Below are 16,066 nucleotides of genomic sequence, written 5' to 3' on the forward strand. Positions count from 1 at the left end.
GAAGAGCCACACTCAAGGGGCCAAAGAGCCGCATGTGGCTCGCGAGCCACAGTTTGCCAACCATTGTACTAGAGTTATGTAAGATGTCACCATGGAGAGAAGCTGGGTAAAGGGTACACAGGACTGTAATTAATATTTCTGAAACTTCATGAGTGCTTATAATTATTTCAAAAAGTTTAAAAATTAAAAAAGAAAACAGGTTAAAAACATCTTGATATGCATCTTCTCATGGAATTGATGTGATAACCAGGCTCTAGTGCACAGTCTGTTAGGAGGCATCTCCATGGTTCTGGGCAAGTTCATTTAGTCTTTTGTATCTCAATTTTCCTCAGTTTATCTCACAGCCTTCTAAAAATTGGAAGTGTTAATTTGAGAGAAATCCAGTACATGCCTGGCACATTGTAAATATTAGTTTCCTTGTTTCTTAACCTACATTCACTATAGTGAAACAGACATGGCAACAGAGTGTCAAACAGGAGGTCAAAGACTCAAAATAAGGGTGTAAAAAGGCCAGATCTAAGGAGCACTACAGAGAGAACCTTAAAGAACACAGGATTTCTGGCTTTAGTAGGCGTTAGCACAGAGGTTCTGCACCAGTTACTTTGTGGTAGAAACTCTTTTTTTTCTGCAAAATTTATTCGCAAATTTATAAAAATTCCTTTAAAGATAGTATTAGATTTATAGAAAAATTATGAAAACAATAGAGTTCTCATATATCCTATGCCAGTTTCCACTGTTATTAACATCTCACATTAGTATGATACATTTATCAAATTCACAAGCCAATCCTATATAATAAAAGCCTAATATGCTAAGTGTCCGGTCATCTGGTTGTCTGTTCAACCAATGAAAGTGTAATATACTAATGATATGCTAAGGCCGCTCAACTGCTCACTATGATGTGCACTGACCACCAGGGGCAGACAGTGACCAGTGACCAGGTTAGCTTGCTGCTGAGGTCCAGCTGATCGGGACTGAGTGAAATGGGCCGGACACACCCTAGGGCCCTCCCTCGGTCCCTCCCTGGCTGGCCAACCTCCGTTGTCCCTCCCCGGCCCTGATCATGCACCAGTGGGGTCCCTCTGCCTGGCCTGCGCCCTCTCACTATCTGGGACCCCTTGGGGGATGTCGGAGAGCCTGTTTCGGGCCGATCCCGCAGGCCAGGCCAAGGGACGCCACTGGTGCACAAATTTGTGCACTGGGCCTCTAGTAATGATATAATATCACTAACTAAAGTCCATCTTTTATTCACATTTCTTCAGTTTTCCCCAATGTCCTCTTTCCTTTCCAGAACTGCCCTTCAGGATCACACATTACATTTAGTCATCCTGTTTCCTTAGGATCGCCTTGGCTGTGACAGTTGCTTAGACTTGCATTGTTTTGTATGACCCTGACAGTTAAGGAGTACTGGTCAGGTATTCTGTAGACTATCCCTCTTTTGGGATTTGTCTAATGATTCTCTCATGATTAGATTCAAGTTATAGGGTTTTTTTCCTCAAGTATTTTTAATCCCAAACTTTAATTCTAAATTGAAGAGAGGAGACTGAAGTCTAACAATTTAAACTTCCAGAAACTAACAAGTAGTTTTCTATTCACTATCCTGTTAAAAAACTGTTCTGTTTCTTCTTATGGACATAATTATCACCATTAAGCAGTTCAACTCAAACATGTATCAATTATGACTATACACAAAATAGTCCTAAGACTGGTAGGAGCTTTCTCTTAGTCTTCAAACATCTTATGGACAACCTCCTTTAATTCCATTTTGCAGGTGTATTTGACAGTCCTTTAAAGATCTGATTAGCATTTGTTCCATTTTCTAGACAAAGAGTTTGCAGACTCTTAAAATGATACACCCAGTAACCACATTTTTCCATAAAACAGTAACCAGAAAAAGGACAGCTATGCATTTGCCTGATGATTTCCAGAAATACAATGACAGAAGGCCAGATTCTGCCACAAGACCAATGTTGTCAAGTAATAGGGTTTTCACAAAAAGAATCAGTAAGACATGATGCAGATTGCTATATGTTCAGTGTTTAAGTGAATAAATGATTTTGTTATATCAAATTGTTATTTGATATATATCACATGTTCTAATCACCACAGAAAGATTATTTTTTTCTGAGATATCTGATGCTCAGCAAAATACTATCACTATAGTAGTTTCCATATGCCATTCAAAATGCCCCCATAAAACAGTATCAATAATTTGCATATGTAAAATAATTCATTATACATGTGTGGCATCTATCCATGTAGTGAGCAGTACTGGCTATCTATCCAGCACTCATTCCCATCTTCTCCCTTCTAATATATTTAGATTTCCCTTTAGGTATCCACTCTTCTTCCTCTGCCTCTCTTCCAAGTATTTTAAGAGAAGCCAACACTTTCCCCAGTTCAAAGGTGGGCCTCCATTGACTTAGCAAATTGCATATTCCATTCCCTTGCCTTTAGTTACTAGCTCAGGATATAGGACCTTTATGGTCTAATGAAAGTGAATCTAGAATTCTTTCTTAGAAATGCAAAAGCCATATGGCCACCATGACGGAAGCCAGCTCTTGAGATTAAGCATATGATACCCAGCCCCCTCCCACCTGACTTAAGACAGAAAAGGACAGGTGACCACAGGAAAGGAAGGAGGATGGAATGAGAAAGATGGCCAGAGAAGGGAGGGTGGTAGGGAATGGACAAGTGTATCAAAATCACAAGTAATCGTTTTGGAACTGCAGGCTCACTGATTCACGACCATAAAGGAGTGGCTGAGAATTACTGCTACATTTGCTAAATATATATATATATATATATATATATATATATATATATATATATATATATACACTAGAGGCCCAGTGCACAAAAATTTGTGCACTGGGGGGGGGGGGGGGGGTCCCTTAGCCCGGCCTGTGCCCTCTCTTAGTCTGGCACCCCTCGGGGGATGTCCACCTGCTGGCTTAGGCCCACTCCCCAGGGGATCGGGTCTAAGCTGACAGTCAGACATCCCTCTGGCAGCCCGGGAGCCCTCGGGGGATGTCCACTTGCCAGCAGGGAGCAGGCCTAAGCTGCAGTAGGTCATCCTTAGCGCTGTTGAGGAGGCGGGAGAGGCTCCGGCCACCACCACTGTGCTGGCAGCCGTCAGCCTGGCTTGTGGCTGAGCAGAGCTCCCCCTGTGGGAGCGCACTGACCACCAGGGGGCATCTCCTGCATTGAGCGTCTGGAACCCTGGTGGTCAGTGTATGTCATATGACCAGTCATTCCCAGTCATTCTGCTGTTAGGGTCAATTTGCATATTACCCTTTTATTATATAGTATGCTAATATGTTGTTACTGATATGAGTATGTTCTATCTCCTGCTATAGTTCCTTAAATTATCATCCCATCTCTCTTCTTTCCTTCACCATGAAAACATATCAAATGGCAGTCTATATTTCCCATCTCAGTCCCCTCACTCTACCTTCATGTTCCCTGATGATTCCAACCTTAATACACTCTTAGTATACCTTAGTAGGGCTCACACTTGACTGCATAGTAAAATCATGAAAGAGCTTTAAAAACTGATGCCTTGGTCCTATGCAAAGGCTCTGACTTAATTATTCGAGGGTATGGTCAAGACATCAGGTTTCTTTAAAGCCCTAAGAGGTTCTAATGTACAGCAGGGTTGAGAACCAGTGCACTGGGGTACAGCTGCTACAAATGACCTTTGAATCACTGAAGTCAATGCATTTTTTTTCAGCTATCTCTATCTTAGGCTGAATTGGTGGGGAAAATAGTCACCCAAAAGAAAAATCCATTAAAGAAGAGTTTGGGACAGGGCTATGCACTAGAATATAAAACCATTTTATAAACTCTTATTGAGAGGGATCGTACTGCAACATAATAAACATCAATTTGTATTTTGTGTTCACAACACAATACTTCAAAAGGCATTATTAGCAGAAAAAAAATTAAGAAGGTGGGCTTCTGTAACTAAAATAACACTAATAATATTGTTATAAATAGGTAGATTACACCTACTGAGCATACTGGGAGCCAGTACTCAGCATTTGAGTCGCATCATCTTCCTAATGTAATTTAAACATTATAAATTATCTTGTAGGAAACTGACAGTTCCTAAACCTAAATTAAACACATTCCCTCAGCGGGCAGTTGTATCCTCATGGCTTCACCACATACCCAATTGTGCAATATAACCAGAAGACTACAAACTTCTTTCAACAACTAGAGGCAACTCCAGGACCCTAAATAAGAGAAAAGACAGTTGTAATCAAGACATTTGTTACATATAATGATAGCATAAAAGTGATGAGTAATTCGAGACAGATCATGATGATAAATGGTGACAGTGATACATCACGATATTATTAAATGTTTTCTGTATGCTGCACACCATTCTAAAAGTTTAACATTATTAGCTCATTCAAAAGTCTGGGATCTGGGTACCACCAATGGAAAAATTGAGGCTAGAGAGATAAGAAATGTGTGCAAGATCACACTCTTAGTGGGGTGTCAGCCAGTATTTCTGATTCCTATTGGTTCCTTTTAAAAGCAAGGAGTGAGAAAGAGAAGAAAAATGCAGACTGTGACATGTAATTCTTTTCCACATAAAAAAATTCCACAAGCACAGCTCTTTCCATACCAACTGAGTGAAAGCAGACAAGTTCTCAGGTTAGTACATTCATGCACTAGGCTGCCTAGCCCCAGTGCCCCTTGGATAACTTTCCCTGAACACTCAAAGAGACCTGAGGGTTCTCTTTCCTGCACTCTCATTATCACACACACACACACATACATATATAAACACTAGAGGCCCGGTGCACAAAATTCATGCACAGGGGGTGGGGAGGGGTGCCCTCAGCTCAGCTTGCACCCTCTACAATCTGGGACCCCTCGAGGGATGTCCAACTGACGGTTTAGACCCAATCCTGGCCTGAACCGCCAGTTGTACATCCCTCTCACAATCCAGGACCACTGGCTCCTAACTGCTCACCTGCCTGCCTGCCTGATCATCCCTAACTGCCCCCCCCTGCTGGCCTGGTCACCCCCTACTGCCCCCCGGCCAGCCTAGTCACCTCCAACTGCCCCCCCCCCCCCCCGTGGCCTGGTCCCCCCATGCAGCCTGCTGTTCGGTCATTTGGTCGCCTCTCACTAAGCCCCTGCCGGCCTGGTCGCCCCACACAGCCTGCTTGGTCGTCCGTTCGGTTGTGAAGGTTGCTTAGGCTTTTGTTATTATAGATAGCAATGATCATACTGCATGTTTCACTCCCTATTAGACTGTTAGCTTCTTGAGAACAAGGGGCCATATCTTTTTTTCTGATTATCCTTACACCTTATACATTTAAATGATTAACTAATTAAATTTGTCTGGTTTTTGGAGCCCCAAACTGAACTGTACAGAGAAAAGCTTCAATGGAAAGGGATAGAGGGTGACAGGGTGGTGGATTACTGCCCACACAACCACAACTGATGGGATTCGACTGTCATTTCTACAAAGTACAGTGTATGCCCTGTCATGGGGATGAGGAAAGTTGCAGGAAGGACACTGGCCAGCTGACTGAGGACTCAGTGTGTCAAACATCTCAAAACAAATCCCAGAGTTGCTGGAGGAAAGTAGAGGGAGAGATAGCCAAAAACCCAGTCTTATTAAATGGAAGGGGAACAATCAGGTTGAGAAGCCCTGGTCTGGAGTGAGAGGCACTGGGTTGTGTGCCTTTAAAATGACTATATCCTGGGCCCATTGTAATGAGGAAGAGGGATGGGTGGTCTCCTCCAAACCCTCAGAATAATAGAAAAAATCTCCACTCAAAAAAGAGGAAATTGTGGTAGAAAGAATACTTGCCCTGAAAAATGCCTATGTCCTAATTCCCAGAAACTGTGAATATGTTACCTTTAACGGCAAAGAGACTTTGCAAAGATGATTAAGATTACAAACCTTAAAATGGGAAAATTACCCAGGATTATCCAGGTGGGCCCAATCTAATTACATGAACCTTTAATTTGGAAGCTCCCAACTGTGGTCAGTAAAGGAGGCAGAGAGATGCAGTAGTGCTGGTTTTGAAGATGAAGGAGGTGCCATGAACCAAGGAATGTAGGCTGCCTCTAGAACAGGGGTGGGCAAACTTTTTGACTCGAGGGCCACAATGGGTTCTTAAACTGGACCGGAGGGCCAGAACAAAAGCATGGATGGAGTGTTTGTGTGAACTAATATAAATTCAAAGTAAACATCATTACATAAAAGGGTACGGTCTTTTTTTTTTTTTTTTAGTTTTATTCATTTCAAACGGGCCGGATCGGGCCCGCAGGCCGTAGTTTGCCCACGGCTGCTCTAGAAGCTAGAAAAGGCCAGGAAGATTCCCTGGAGAGTCCTCCAAAAAGGATCTCAGCCCTGGGACACCTTAGTATTAGCCCAGTGAGACATGTCAGACTCCAGACCTACAGAACTGTCAAATAATGAGTCTGTGCTGTGTTAAGCCACCAAGTTTGTGGTAACTTACTGAGGCAGCAATAGAAAATTAATACAGGAAAATTCAAATTCTAGGTCAATTCTTCCCCCTGGAGGGTGGAGGAAAAAAAACTGAAGAGGCACACTGTGTGTGTGTGTGTATGTGTGTGTTAAAAGCCCAGGCCGAGAGAAAGGTCAGCTCAAGGAAAGCTGAACGGAATGAAAAGACAACTTTTTAAAGAATTAGAGCAAGTCGAGAGAGAATGCCTAACATAAAAGGTTGATATGGTAAATCTTGTTTATCTTTGGAGGAACGCTGTTCTAATTCTAAACCTCACCCCAAGATTCTCTTCTGGGAAGCCTAATTTGAGCTAACTTAGAATGTCTAAAAGCAAACAGAATAACAGACACACTGTTCTGTGCTCCTAAATGGTGTCTGCCCTAGATTGCAAGCCAAGGTCACGAGTAGCCTGTGCTTGAGATAGGGAGGCAGTCTACAAAGCATTCTGCAACAAAGCTCCCAGCTGGGCTGCAGAGAAATGATAGCTAGCCACTGAGGGGTTAATAAGATCACTTTCCTCTCATTTCTGCCAGTACTTCTAGGCAAAGAAAGCAGAAATCACAAGACAACAGTTAGTGATACGAAGCACTGTATTTTAAGAACTCGTTGTGGGAAGTATCTTGATTTCATAACTTTCTCATTAATTAAAGAGTAAGTTAAAGGAAGAATGGACATCATAAACACATTAGCTTATGTTGTTACCCAGCCTATGGTCATGAGGTATAAGCCTGGCTGTTGTTTGGGAAGAAGAGTGCTGATGGAAAAGAATTAGAATAGTGACCAGGCAATGTGGAAACAGAGACTGATGCAGGATGAAAGAACAAACAAACAACAAAAAACAGTTTGTGTTCGTTTCACTGAATATTTTGTCACATAATGGTACAGAAATAAAATTACATTTTTACATATAAACTACAGGCCCAGCGCGCACGAAATCATGCGCAGTTAGGGCCCTAGGCCTAGAGTGGTCTCCGTCACATGGCCTCTGCCGCCCTGTGACACTACGTGAAGCTCCCCACCCCAGGACGCTCCACGAACCCCGCAACTGCTCCGCGAGGCTATCCCCCCCCCCCCCCCCAGAAGCTTGCCGCTGGACGCTCTGCGAAACTCCCCCCTTCCCCCACCCCACGACTGCTCCGAGAAACTCCCCTCGAATGCTTCGTGAAACTCCACTCGCTGCCGCCCGGGTGACTGCTCCGCTAAGCTCACAGCCACCCGGCGAAGCAGCCTGCCACCACTGCTCAACAGTCCCCAGTCCCACCCTGCCGCCACCCGCCCCGTCATGGTGAGCAGGTCGGGGGCGTGGGAGGGGGGAACCGAGAGGTGCTCCATGCACTTCATGGTGACCAGTTGCCCATTCGGTCATGACAGTACCTAGCTCTTTATATATATTAGGATTAAATCATTATGATTTGAGGAAAATCTAGGACAAATATAGCTTATGTTCTTAAAATGACTGAACTCAATTAAAATATAGTTCATTGAGATTTGTAAATGTTTTAACATCTGTTTTATAATTCAGCTGTCAAACTAAATTATCCTAAACTTGAGACTGTACTGGCTAACCAAGCAGACCAGTTATTTTTACTGTTTCAGAATCTTGAAATTGCAGAACGTGAATAAAACCTTAGAAGTCACCGTAGTCCAACAACTTGCCTGATGGGAGTGATATCCTTAAAACACACTTTCATTTTTCATTTCATTTTTCCTGATAGAATCTTCTACAGACCAGTTTATGCTCTAGTGCATAAGAAAGAGAGAGAGAGAGAGAGAGAAAGAGAGAGAGAATATGACGTGGTCATTTACTGTGTACCTACTTTATGTCAGATGTTGTGATAGGTGCTTTAGATATTTTTAAATAATTTACTCTTTATATCATCCCAGTAAAATACTATGAGCTACATTTTATAAATCCGAAAAAAGGCCAAAATAGAGAATACTACTACTTCTTCTCTAACTAAAATAACTAAAAGTCAATGTTATAGAACAAGTAAATATTTTAAAATATATATTTTAATAAAGGTAATGAGGCTAAAAATGTATGAGACAAAAACAGATTAAATGCATTCTTGCTATTCAAATTTACTGTCAATAATCTATATTTGAATAGTAGACCAAAAGAAATATTTTTAAAAATAATAAAATAATAGTAAGATAAATAATAGCAGGTTCACATTAAATTATCTTAATTCGGATAAAATTATGAAAGTCGTGTTGGTATATATATGTATATATGTGAATGGCAAGCTAAATTATAAAATCTACCTTTTTTCATTTAATTTAAATAGTACTCTTTAACATTAATATGTTAATATAATAATAACAGTACAATATAAAGGTCTAACTTTGATAGCAACAAGTATATTTAAATATATTCCATATTAAAAATCAATGTTAGTGAAGTTTGCCCTTTCATTTCTGCTGAGGCTTGAAGTAGTGAATACATAAACTAAATGGTCAACAACAGAAGAATATTTAAACTACTGGCATATGATGGCCATTGAACACTATTTCTTGAACATAATTAAGATATGAGACATGCTCATGACATAATTAATGCTAAATGAAAAAAAGTAGGAAACAAAAACACACATACAAAGCATAATTGCAAAAGTGTAAAAATAAAATGATACACATATACACTTAGGTACCCAGGGACAAATATGATAACAGCCAATGCTTTATACACTTTATAGTTTTAGTGTAACCTTTTTTTTTTTAATTTGGTTCATCTTATTCTACTTCATATTTGATTTAATTTGTGTATTTCTTTTATTTTATTTCTATTAGATTGTAAGATTTTTAGGGGCCAGGGACCATCCCTTATTTGCAATTATAGAGACCTTTGCTGTATTGGCTCTCAAAAATTTTTGCTAGACTAAATTGAATGAAGTGTAAGGTAGTCTATGATTTTACGTTGGGAATAGTTTCTATATTTTTTAAGTTTTTTTTGTTTGAAGTCACATTTACAGTGTTATGTAGTCTAAAATATATATGGAGTATCTCTGCCTTGAGTAAATTTCATCTTTAAATGGATCTACATCCTAATTTTTAAAAATTCTACTCCATTGTAAAATGTGTGCTTTAGCCCTAGCCAGTTTGGCTCAGTGGGTAGAGCGCTGGCCTGCAGAACGAAGGGTCCCAGATTCGATTCTGGTCAAGGGCATATACCTGGGTTGTCGACTCCATCCCCAGTAGAGGATGTGCAAGAAACAGCCAATCAATGATTCTCTCTCATCATTGATGTTTTTCTCTCTCTCTCTCCCCCTCTCCCTTCCTCTCTGAAATCAATAAAAATATATTAAAGAAAAAGTGTGTGCTTCACATTGCTAAAAGAATGAGAACTAACAAACATCAGCTTGGACATTTAGATCATGTTCTATATGAAAATAAAATATGCTTAATGTGAATATAAATAATTTATAAATTTTCTAAACTATATATATTATAGTTTTGTTACCTTTTCAAGTATGATATTGTTCATTATAAGTATTTTTGTAGTAGTCATTTAATGGACACATTTGGAGACAAGTTTCATTTTACTGAAAATTTAAAAAAGGCATGCTCCTTTTGTGATGTGTGTGGGAAAAAATGTAATGGAAAGTCATTAGCACAGAACACTACAGAAAGGGTATAGGGACATTTAATATTAATATAGTCCAATTTTAGAATATGGACAAAAATAAACTATTTGCTGCATTCCTATTATGTATATGGCAATGCACTGGGCACTTTGCATAATATCTTATGTAATCCTTTATGTTAGATTGCTGTCCCCATTTCACAGATAAGGAAAATATTAATAAAGGAGAATAATTTTCCTAAGTAAATATAGCTATTACATACTAGAGTCTAACCTCAGTCTGTCTAATTAAATAAAGCCTTTTTCTCCAAGGCCATTACGCCTCTTGGGAAAGAAAAGTTGGTGGTGAAGACTAGTTGAAGGACTGAGAAGCCAGTTTCAGGACAAGCTGCTAGTTATGTAATTTTAAGGTTCTGCTTCAAGGGCAGAGATGTTTTTTCATGAAAAGACCTCAGATGGGTGGAGCTTGGCCTGATGAGAAATGCTTCTGGAAAATGACCTTCACCTCACTCAGTCTCACAGTAAACACCATTCAGAAATGTGTTGTGTTCACCTGTACCAGCCACTCACTCTGATTAGCAGGTGGACCTGGGGCCAGTCTCCAGAAGGAGAATCTCCAGTTGGCATGGAGCCAGCTCCCAGGAGGAAGCTGGGTCAGGACAAAGAGAAGGGTCAGGACAAAGAGAGCACTCATGCCTGCAATCAGTCCCCAGCGGCATGACTCCATGGGAAAATGCAAAGCTCTACTTCCATGTGAGAGCATGCTGTGTCATCACCTGATTTATTTGTTTCCGTAAGTTCCTGTATCATTTCTATTAATTAAACTATATTCTTTATCTGTGTCGGATGGTGTCTTTCCATCATCACATATAACCAATAACTTCCACAACCAATAACTTCTTCTTATGAATGGAATTCCAGTCATATCAGCCCTGCTGGTGTATCTGCTTACATGCTGAAGACACTTTTACTCAGTCTTCAGACCTCAGAGAAAGCCCCACATTCTTCATGAGTCTTCCAGACTTGATTTTCTTAGAATCAGGTGCCTTTTCTCCATGCTTATATTATAGTGTGCACAAATTCCCATTGTACTGGTGTCTCAGTAATCATGTTTTCATTGATAAATGTCTCTTTCCACTAGAATGATACTTTTGACGTGACAGTTCTTTAAACTCCAGCCCATAGTACAGTAGGTGCAGTGTTCGTTTGTTAACTAAACCTGCTATTTGTTGGTTTTATCACGTAAGATATATATTGGTACCAGCAATTTTAACGTTGAATTAAACCTAATACAAAGTATTTTCAAAAGATGACACAGGGATGAAAGCATTTTTAGAAAAAGAGTAACAGAAACAGTAATAGCTAATACTTCCTAAGTACTGTGTGTCCTAGTTTTACAAGTATTAATTCATTTGATCTTCACCATAACATTTTGCAGAATGTACTACCATTTCCCCTATTTTCCAGGTGAGAAAACTGAAGCAGAGGAAGATTAAATAACCAACCAGATCATACAGCAACTAAGAGGTGGAGCTGGGATTCGAATCCAGGCATTCTGCCTCTAGAGTAGTTTCTCTTACCTACTGCCAGTCATAGCTCTTCCTGTGCTAGTGATTTCTTTTCATTCCAGGGGTGGAGAACATCCGGGCCCGTGGGCCATATCATTTGGTCTGGCCTTGCCAAGGCAACTGCAGGCAGGACTCAAAGTTCAATAAATCTGGAAGCTTTTTTCATAGCAACATCATTTTTAAGTTGATAATTTTGTATGGCCCGCAAATGATGTTATAAATGTGTAAATGGCCCTTGGCAGATAAAAGGTTCCCCACCCCTGACAGCAGTTCTTTAAGACAGAAGGAATATACTAGGAGGACAAGTTGAACTGACTTGGTCTGGTACCCTGGGCTCTGCAGGTGAGTGAGCAGCAGGGCAGGTGTGATCAGCGCTGTGTGTCTGAGTGCTCTGTGATAAGCACTAAGACAGAGACATGGATGCCAGCATTATCTACACTGGGCTGCTCCTACTACACCAACATGTAACACATTATCCCTCATCTAATCCTTCCTGATTGGAGTATTTTGAGCTCTTACTCTTCCACATTTTAGAATCAGCTTGTCAAATTTCAAGAAAAAAAAGCCTGCTTGGACTTTGTTTAAAGTTGGACTGAATCTACAGATCAGTTAGACAACAACTTGCTATTGTAGTGAATTTCCCTATCTATGAACACAGTCTTTTTAAAATAATCATTTGTTTTTTTCATGATTTTAGGTTTTGTCATTTTTCCATAAAGGTCTCAAATTGGCCTACAGTTTTCTGTTCTTGAATTGGTCTATAGTTTTCTGTTCTTGAATTGTCTTTGTCTGGTTTTGAAGTTGTAATAACTTCATAAAATGAGATGGGCCAGGTTCTCTCTTCTGTTTTACATAAGCATTTGTATATAAAATATTTAACTCCAGAAAAATTTGCCTATAAAATAAATTGGACCCAATGCTTCTTTAAAAGAAAATAAAGTTACTGGTTTAATTTCTTTCATATGAAACCATATTTAGTTTGGTTCCATTTTTTACTTGTTCCCCTTTAATTATTATTCCAACTTAAAGAAGATGTTAATCAAATTGCGTGAAACAATACACTAAGTAAAGTTTGGTTGTGCCTATCTTAACTGAAATTAAGCATTAGATTTTCATATATGTCAATCAGAAATAAAATTATAAATCTATAAGGTATGTGTCTGATATGCTTTAGTGCCAGCATTTCCTTGAAATTCTTGAAGAGAAGTGGGGTAGAGGAAATAGACCTTCACCTAAGACACGTGCATTAAAAAATTTTACACAGCATCACTCATGACATCTCCAATTAACTCCCTCCCCGCTCCAAGTCTCACACTAGAGAATTGATCTATTACTTTAACCATTTGTACGCCCTAAGCGTCTATAGACACAAGCAGCAGATCTTTTTTAAGTAAATTCAAAATATTGTGGCAGTTAACCGATTAAAGACTCATTTAGAATCTTGGAAGACAAAAATTACAGCTTGCTATGTTTTCACAATAGCTTTCTTTAAAACCAAGATCAATTAAGCCAGTGGTCACAATGTGCTCACAAACTTCTAAAGCAACTAAGAAGTCCCCAGAATGATACTTAACAATGGCCTATAAAATAATTACATTTTAAAGGCATATGGGAGAAAAGTCAATGTCTAGAAGGCTGCCGGTAAGGAAAGCATTGTTGAGAGAGATCGTGAATAGGGAGAAAAGAGGAAGAACAGTAAAAAAAAGAATATATGACTGAGTCTCAAAAGCATTCACAGATGGTGTTAAACTTCATCCAATTTTTCTTGAGCTGGAGGTCATGTCCAATTTTCTCACTTTGACATCTTAGATGTTCCTTCAACCTCCATCATCATGGTGTAGGTTGAAAAGGTTAGCTGATAACCCTAAATCATCAGCCAAGGCAAACAACCTAATCTAAGAACCACTATTTCCACACTTTCTTCTCTTCACTTGCACAATTAATAGAAAATATAAATATGGTACAATAACAAGAGAATTAGGGCAATGGGAAGCTAAAAATAAAGCTGAGAATAAAAAGGACCTGACGCAAGGAGCCAACTAGCTTCTTCCATGCCTAGAAGGAAATTTATCACTTCAGGCTGTAACAAGATCTTTTCCTTGAGAATCAAGTTATAAGCTCTCCCTGGGCCCACAAATCACCAACCCCAATGAATACAGTGCCCCAAATAAAGTGAGATGCAATTTTACTAAAGGTTTTATGACACTTCAAGTCAATTCAACAACTAATTCAAATAAAATGATCACTACTAAAACCTAAAACCAGACACATAATAGAAATCAGTTAGTGACTAGAAACTACTTGGCACAGAATAGACAGTTTGCTTTCGAAATGTTATTGTTACCGGGGTACTTTTAACTGAGTTAACAAAAGTAAAAAAAAAAAAAAAAAAAAAATTCTATATTCCTTTCCAAAGTGTGATCATCACAATGAATCTTATCTGTCTGGTAGTAGCTTTTGTTCATGGTTGTTGATAATGTAAAAACAATTTTTTAAAAAGTAGTAGTCAATTAACTTGCTACGTATTTCATCTTTATATTTAATGTTGATTTTAAATGTCTGCTTTTTCATTCTTCCAGAGCAAAGTAAAATAAAATTTTAAAGGATATTAAAATATAGAAAAGATTCCTTCAGTTATGTTTCTATTTTTTAAGTGAAGATCTGATTATCTTATAAGATAAGGTTATTATCCAATGCTGGGAAATGGCATTACAAGTTGAACATCAAACTAAAGATCAAAACTTTCACTCCTAAAGCTCACAACATATAGACATGTCATCTAACAATTAGTTATCTATATTCTTTGAAAAACTGTAAACTAAGAACTTACTTGCCAAATATTTTTATGAATAATATAGAAGTTTACTGGTATTTAAAAACTTACATTACAGACCTTTAAAAATTATTCTAGTTCTTAGAGAACAAAACAATGATATCACAAATATGATATTACAAATTATGCCTACTTATGTTTTAAAAACTGGCCAAAACTTATGATAAATAAAATATGGCACAATTTGATAATTGTATAAAGCTTGTAAAATTATTTTGCTGCTTAAAAACAAAAATAACAAAAATAAATGATTATTCAACTAGGGTTATTTAAGTATTTGTTTTTCTATCAGTAAAACTTGTATTAGTCATGCATTAAAACAAACTAAAAATAAATTTTAAGACTAATTCCAATGGTCCCTAAATATTCCCACAAATATTTTTAAACGTTTTTATTGACTTTTCTTTAGGAGAGAAAAAGAAAGAAACATCAATGAGAGAAAAACATTGATTGGCTGCCTCCTACATGCCCCCTACTGGGGATTGAACCTGAAACCCAGGCATGTGCCCTTGTTGGGAATTGAACCAGTGACCGCTCGGTAATTTGGGACAATGCTCAACTAACTGAGCTACAGCAGCCAGAACTCTCGCAAATATTTAATAGAAGTGTCTTAAACTTATTAGAGATACTTTATCTGTTTTTCTATCACAGACAAATGTTAGGAGAACTTAGTCTGGAAACAGATGGCCAAGGTTCAAATCTGCTACCTACTAACTGTGTGATATTAATCAAATTGCTAAACTTTTCTGTGTCTGTTTCTCCATCTGTAAAATGAAGACGACAGTGGTTCCTATTTTATAGTATCATTCTGTTAATAGTTTTGTGTTAATAGTAAATATTTATGTTAATATGTAAATATGTAAATTAAATAACCCAGGTAAAGATATTAAAATGCTGTCTGGCATAATAAATGTTGGCTCTGTGTCCTTTACCATATTTCCACTTTTTATATTCCCTATTTTCCCTAAACAAAACCAGTAACAAATAGTTAAAAAATGAGCAAAAGAAAAAAAATAAAACACTTTAGAAAAAAATGTATCTCTTTCAAATTAATTACCTAACTTAGACTTCAATGGCCCAATATTAGTTGTAATTTAATTCCTTGATTACTTAGCTACAACATTTTTAAAACTTGAAATGTATACCATTTTTTAAAAATTATTGAAAAACTTGAACATTCTTAGAACACTCCTTTTGGATAGGCTGCTCCTATTAATAATTTCTGGGAGACACACCTAAATGGACCTGTTATTTGTGTAATAAAAAGCAGAGACAAAATAGAGACACAGCCTTAAGAAGCTAAAACATCTTTGTGATAATGAAAAAATTGGCCCATGGCACCTTTTTATAAATTGGTGCAATTTCCTAAATAAAGGCAAAGGAAGGGGTGATGGACATCAGGTTGACTTATTAACAAAAACATTAAAACAAAAGCCAATTAACATCATCAATTGATAAGAATAAAAGAAGATGAGCAAAATTACAGAATGAAAGATGTGGATGTTTGAAGAGTTTCTATTTCCATTAAATAAGGGAGTGAAAGAGGAAAGTAGCAGAAGGGGAGAGGAGAGAGACAGCACTC

General features: G+C 38.3%; 1 protein-coding gene across 2 annotated transcripts in view; it reads right to left on the bottom strand.

The window, feature by feature from the left end:
* Window positions 1-16,066, bottom strand: part of BCKDHB (branched chain keto acid dehydrogenase E1 subunit beta) — a 204,968-nt gene that overhangs the window by 22,071 nt on the left and 166,831 nt on the right. Inside the window, exon 10 of one of the 2 annotated variants that reach the window (XM_070418190.1) lies at window positions 8,155-8,240. The exons of the other annotated variant lie outside the window; for it this stretch is intronic. Coding sequence (XP_070274291.1) covers window positions 8,175-8,240 — 66 coding nt within the window. The 3' untranslated portion in view covers window positions 8,155-8,174. Of the gene's footprint in view, window positions 1-8,154; window positions 8,241-16,066 lie in introns of those variants that run through there. 2 annotated transcript variants of the gene reach the window in all.

This window comes from Myotis yumanensis, unplaced genomic scaffold (assembly GCF_028538775.1).
Source record: "Myotis yumanensis isolate MYYU_CA2020_CCGP unplaced genomic scaffold, mMyoYum1.0.hap1 SCAF_6, whole genome shotgun sequence".
NCBI classification, from domain to species: Eukaryota; Metazoa; Chordata; class Mammalia; order Chiroptera; family Vespertilionidae; genus Myotis; species Myotis yumanensis.